Here is a 5,920-nt window from a genome sequence, read left to right on the forward strand (position 1 = left end):
GGGCACAAACAATGATACAAGATCCGGAATTTTTTCATTACGTCTTATTTAGTGATGAAGCCACTTTTCATATATAATACTGGTCAACTTAACAGCCCAGATAGTACACGAAGTACAACGGATATCCGTTATTGATCCAGACTGTACATACAACATACTGGACATAATATAAATATACATGAATGTATATACATACAAAGGACATACTATAAACATCGATAGTACATCCATATATCGATGTAAATATACATCCATCGGCGGACATTGTATGTATGTCGTACGTACATACATCCATGTACATCCGCGAATGCGCTTTCCATGTATGTCCGCTGAATGTACCATCACGGGTATGCCATGTATATTCACCGGCGGACAATGTATGTACATTGTATGTACATATTGAAATGTCCATAAATGTGTTTTTATTTAACAAATATCAACGTATGATTTTGTTCCCAACTAATCTTCTTAAGTATTAATAATATGCCAGTAAAGGTACAAAATTAAAAATAGTTATTGTAGAAGTATATGGGTACGTTGACAATGATTTGATTACATGCGTGTGATTAGCTCAGCGTTAGTATACTAGGCTACCATTTAGGGATCCAGGGTTCGAATCTCAACGGCGATGCGTTTTCCAAATTAATTTGTAATTAATAAAATACATAAGATATATATAGAATACAAATTGAAGACAAATTGAACCAGAAAATTAATAATCACCATTTAAAAATAAAAAAAATTATTTTTTTGCTGTATTCCCATTGTATCTTCAAATTGACTCCATCAGAGGTTTATTTCATATTCATGAATATCCACTGGATATCCATGAAACTTAAATTAATATCCATTGTATCCCCATTCCCAGTAAACATTAGGACATTCTATGTATGTTCTATGTATATACATACATGGATGTTTCATGTTCTATGTACATACATGAAAAGTGAAAAGTATATAAATTACATATTCTATGTATGTGAAATAATTACCACATGTATGTTCATGGAATGTCTAGTGCATGTACACAGGTATATTTTAACATATGTTTCGAACATTTTTAAAATATACCTATGTACGTGCACTAGACATTCCATGAACATACATGTGGTAATTATTTCACATACATAGAATATGTAATTTATATACTTTTCACTTTTCATGTATGTACATAGAACATAAAACATCCATATATGTATATACATAGAACATACATAGAATGTCCTAATGTTTACTGGGAGGCACAATTGCCATTATTGGTCTGTAGAAAATCCTCATTGGCATCGTGAAGTGAATCATCAGCAACGTTGGAGTTTGATCGTATGGTGCGGTATTGTCAATGAAAATTTGATTGGACCTTATTTCTTCGACGAAAATGTAAATAATCACAACTATTTACAATTTTTAATAAATGAATTACCGAAATTGCTCGAAAATGTTGATCTACACACGAGAGTCCGCATGTGGTTTCAGCAAGATGGTGCACCTCCTCATTATGTCAGGCTAGTTCGTGACTATTTAAATATCAGATTTACGAATCAATGGATAGGACGTGGTGGATTTGTAGAGTGGAGTCCGAGGTCTCCGGATTTGTCTAATTTAGACTTTTTTTTGTGGGGCTTTCTGAAAAATATTGTCTACGCTGAAGCACCCACCACAAGACAAAATATGATGGAACGCATAACAAACGTATGTCGCAACATTCCAAGAAATGTTCTTCTTGCAACCATTAGAAGTTTTCAAAATCGCATTCAGTTATGCCTTGATAATAATGGTCAATTATTTGAACATTTAGTTAGATAAATTTGCTTATGGAGTGGACTTTAACATGAGGTTAGACATTAAATCTTGAGGTTGATAACTAGACGATACTCGACCTTGCCTTAACTGGCTGGGTGACTCCTCTATCTTGCCTTAACTGGCTGGGTGACTCCTCTATCTTGCCTTAACTGGCTGGGTGCCCCCATGTGTCCATCTTCTCATGGTGGGGGTGTTGTGGCTTACGATCCGTTCGGACTACATCAGCTCAGGTTCAACCATGCTGGCCGACAGGGAGGTCCAAATTAACGGACACAAACCGAAAAGAACTATAGAACCTCACCATGGAGCGGTGAAGGAGCACTTGAATGTAGCGGTGAAGGTCAAGGTCAAGGTCATATTCGGACGTAAAATCTTCCGCTCTTTCCACTTCCGGGTTAAAAAATAAGGGGTTCCATTTGAAAAAATTGACTTGATATTGAAATGGCCTTGAAGGTCATCGTCAAGGTCAAGGTCAAGGTCACCATAAGTTAGCCTTGTCTGTACCCTACAACTTTTGTATAAATAAATTTCCTCCAAAATGCTTACTATCCGAGATATTCCTATACATTATTTAAAATGGGACACCCTGTATATGTACTTGCATATATACCATATTGTAGTCTTTTTCTAACTGCGTGCCGAATTGTTTTTCCAGACTAAATAAACGCAATTAAAACTACTTTAGTAATCGCGAATTAAATTGACAAGCAATTTAATAAATTTATTAACAGTTTTTATATATTAACATCTTTATAATATATGATGCTTAATACATATATATTATATATTAGTAATTCAAGATTGAATTATTAAAAAGCAACGAAGATTCAGCTCCGACCGTAATAGGCAGTTAAATTTCTAGTATTAATTGAGTTTCTCAAATAAACGATCAAAAAATATAAATATATATGGACATATTTCATATATGATTATGAATTTTATTATTTTATACATGTTTATATATATAATATATGAATATTTATATACCTATGTTTATACATATTTGTACATATTCGTGCATGATAAATTTTTTGGGAAATTATATTTTATATAATATTTCAAATACTAAGATTGTGTGTGCGCGCGCGTGTGTGGTTTGCGCGCGCGCGCATGTGTGTGTGTCAATCAATCTTATTATTTAAATTACAAAATACAAAAAACTTTCAATTTTTCGATTTTAAATACAAAATATATGATACTTTCATAGCCTCCGCTTGTATAAAATAATTATACAAAATATAAAATATACTTATATTACATTTACAAATACTATGTTTTAAATAAAAGTGTGTCAAACCACCCCTGGATATAACATAATCATAATTCTAATTGCATATTATTGAATTATAATTTATCAAATCATGATTTATTTTTAGTACATTTATTTTATATGCAAATTATTACATCTCAATTATATTAAAGATCGACTGTCTCGAGGCGTATATGTGGAATACGAAAGGACAAACTTATTATTAGTATATGTGACTCCGTTGCAAACGCAATAATCTTGAGAGACGTGAATCCTATGCATCCTTGATACTCCCAATAATGCGCTTGATGCATATTGTACAAGATAAAAAAATTTGTAATTCCGCCGAAAATCGTGGTTCTGATGAGACGTTTTGTAATAATAGTAACAACGATATTTCTGATAAGTCGTTATCTTTGCAATGTGTCCCAAGAGAAAAAAACGACAAAATACCTTCCTTAAAGAAAAAACCAGTAAAATACCTTCCTCGCTCGGAAGAACAAGGCAAATTTCCACAAAACGTACACGCGTAATTGAATCCCAACAGAAAAATATGTTAATAGCGAAGAATATTTATAAGAAACAAAGGAATCAACTTATGTTGCCAGTGGAAGAGGCATTATATATGATACGTCTTATAGTAAACAAATTCCATCTCGCAAAAGAAGAAAATATTCAAATAAAAGATGCCTATGGCAGAATACTGGCAAATAAAATATATTCCTCTGTAAATGTGCCGCTTTGTAACATTTCTGCTAAACGTGGATACGCGATATTAGCCAGCGACGGGAAGGGCATAAGAAGAGTATTGAAAGCACATCCCACGGTAAGACTGACCAAACTCTGATTAACAAATGGTGACTCGCATTTCGACCGTTAATATTTGGATTATTAATTTTTCTATGTTGCCTGAAACGTGAAAAGGAATATTAGAGATCATGGGAGGCTATAATTGTACAATTAGAAATTTTGCAGAAAGCAATTCTGCCGATTGAATTAGTTATCAATTATAAGTTAGTCAGAAAACTCAGTAGTCCGTCAAGCTAAATCTTTATAAGACTCCGTTTCTTTTCCAGTTCGCAGAGATTTCGATCATACCTGGCACCTGCGTGCGAGTGAGAAGTGGAGAACCCATACCTAATGGTAAAAACAATACAACTGCGAATTACTCTTCTAATAATGAAGGATTAATTACTGCTTTTATACGCGATTGCAGGAGCAACGGCAGTTGTAACATTAGAGAATACAAAGATATTGGAAGAATACAGCCATAATGACGATGATTATTTTAATATCGACGACAAAGAATACCAAATTGAAGTTTTAGTAGCCCTAAAAAAAAACGAGAATATTAGGTATACAAAGGCAGTCCGTTTATTGTATGCTGCTCAAAGTACGTTTTGTTCCATTATCACGAAGTAATTCATTTATTTTCGAAGAAACGCTAGCTGCGAGATGCAACGCGCCCAATGCATTTGCAATAAATTCGCTCGTATCGGATTAGCGGAACTGGGCATTTTGACATTATGTGACATAAATTCAGTTCCAGTCATTCAAATTCCATCTGTAGGTCTGCTATCTATCAGTAGCGAATTGAAAGAGCCTGGAAACACATTAATTCTAGGACGCATCTACGACTGCAACAGGATAATTGTGTCCTCGTTATTGAAGAAGAATAATTATGATCCGGAGGACTTAGGAATTTCTGCTCACAAGTAAATGTAATCGAAATTTATTGTGATTCTTCTAATCACTATAAGACACGATTTGGTTTATGAATAATTAACATGGTTGCAGCTCTTAATTAATTTAATGATCACGCTCTCGTAGGTTGGATGATATGGTCAATAAAATTAAGAACGCTTTAGACAAAGTGGATATACTCGTAATAATGGGCCATACAAATGACAAAGATCTATTGAAGCCTATCTTAAAGGCATATTTTAACGCAATGATACATTTCGGTATTTTTTCTTCTTATATTAATCATTGATTAATATCCTATGATAACACATTTTTTGCTCAAGGATTCTTTTTTTTAGGTCGCGTGGAGATGAAACCAGGAAAATCGACAATGTTTGCAACGTGCACGTTCAAACATAAAATGAAGTTTTTCCTATGCATGTCGGCAAATCCCACAACTGTTTCCGTTGTCAGGCATGTATTGTTTCTGCCATTTCCGAACGAAATGTATTGCAGTTACTTGACAAAGCCAATTAGCATACAGGCTTGCGTAAGACTTGGGTTCTTGCATCTCATATACAGGAAGAGACGTATTCATTGATACTTACTGTTATAACTTTATAGATAAATACAAAACACGAGCTGCATTCGCGTCCGAAATTTTCCTGGACAACATTACGCTGGATGGAGACAGAAATGTTTCCGAGAACTTACTGCTTACAAAATCAATATCAAAATGTAATGAACTATCAAAAGGATAATGCGCTTCTAAAGTTGCCATCGTGTTCGCCAAATCAGCCGATATTAGATGCAGCATTCGTACCAACGATGTTTCTCGGCTGAAAAATCTAAGATATTCCTGATCGACTAGTAGGACATTTGCATACATTTGCGTTATTTAGTTATATATAATTATTTAATTGTAATTGTAACTAAACTGTTACATTTAAACTACATTTCAATTAAGATCTAAATGAAGTAATTACGCTGTATAAAAAAAACAAGCGTACACGGAAAAAATTTTATATTTAAAATTACTATAATGTGATAGTAGCTGCGGTCTTCATGTAAATTATAAGTTTAAATGCTATAGTTATTTTTTTAAAAACAATAATGTAACATAATTTTTACACTTTTTCATAGTAAAAATTTTTTATTACAAAATCAAATATACCTAGCAAATTTTGT

The 5,920-nt window shown here is 33.3% G+C and overlaps 1 protein-coding gene across 1 annotated transcript; it reads left to right on the forward strand.

Annotated features, from left to right (window-relative positions):
* The first annotated feature begins 2,038 nt into the window (after positions 1-2,038).
* LOC108762470 (gephyrin) lies at positions 2,039-5,648 on the forward strand. The gene is made up of 8 exons (XM_018509488.1): positions 2,039-2,152; positions 3,483-3,875; positions 4,126-4,192; positions 4,266-4,404; positions 4,489-4,764; positions 4,880-5,013; positions 5,092-5,282; positions 5,357-5,648. Exons 1-8 carry the CDS (start codon positions 2,039-2,041, stop codon positions 5,573-5,575), a joined length of 1,533 nt encoding a protein of 510 aa, XP_018364990.1. The 3' UTR covers positions 5,576-5,648.
* Positions 5,649-5,920: the final 272 nt, after the last annotated feature.

Source organism: Trachymyrmex cornetzi, unplaced genomic scaffold, assembly GCF_001594075.2.
Source record: "Trachymyrmex cornetzi isolate Tcor2-1 unplaced genomic scaffold, Tcor1.1 scaffold30, whole genome shotgun sequence".
Lineage (NCBI taxonomy): Eukaryota > Metazoa > Arthropoda > Insecta > Hymenoptera > Formicidae > Trachymyrmex > Trachymyrmex cornetzi.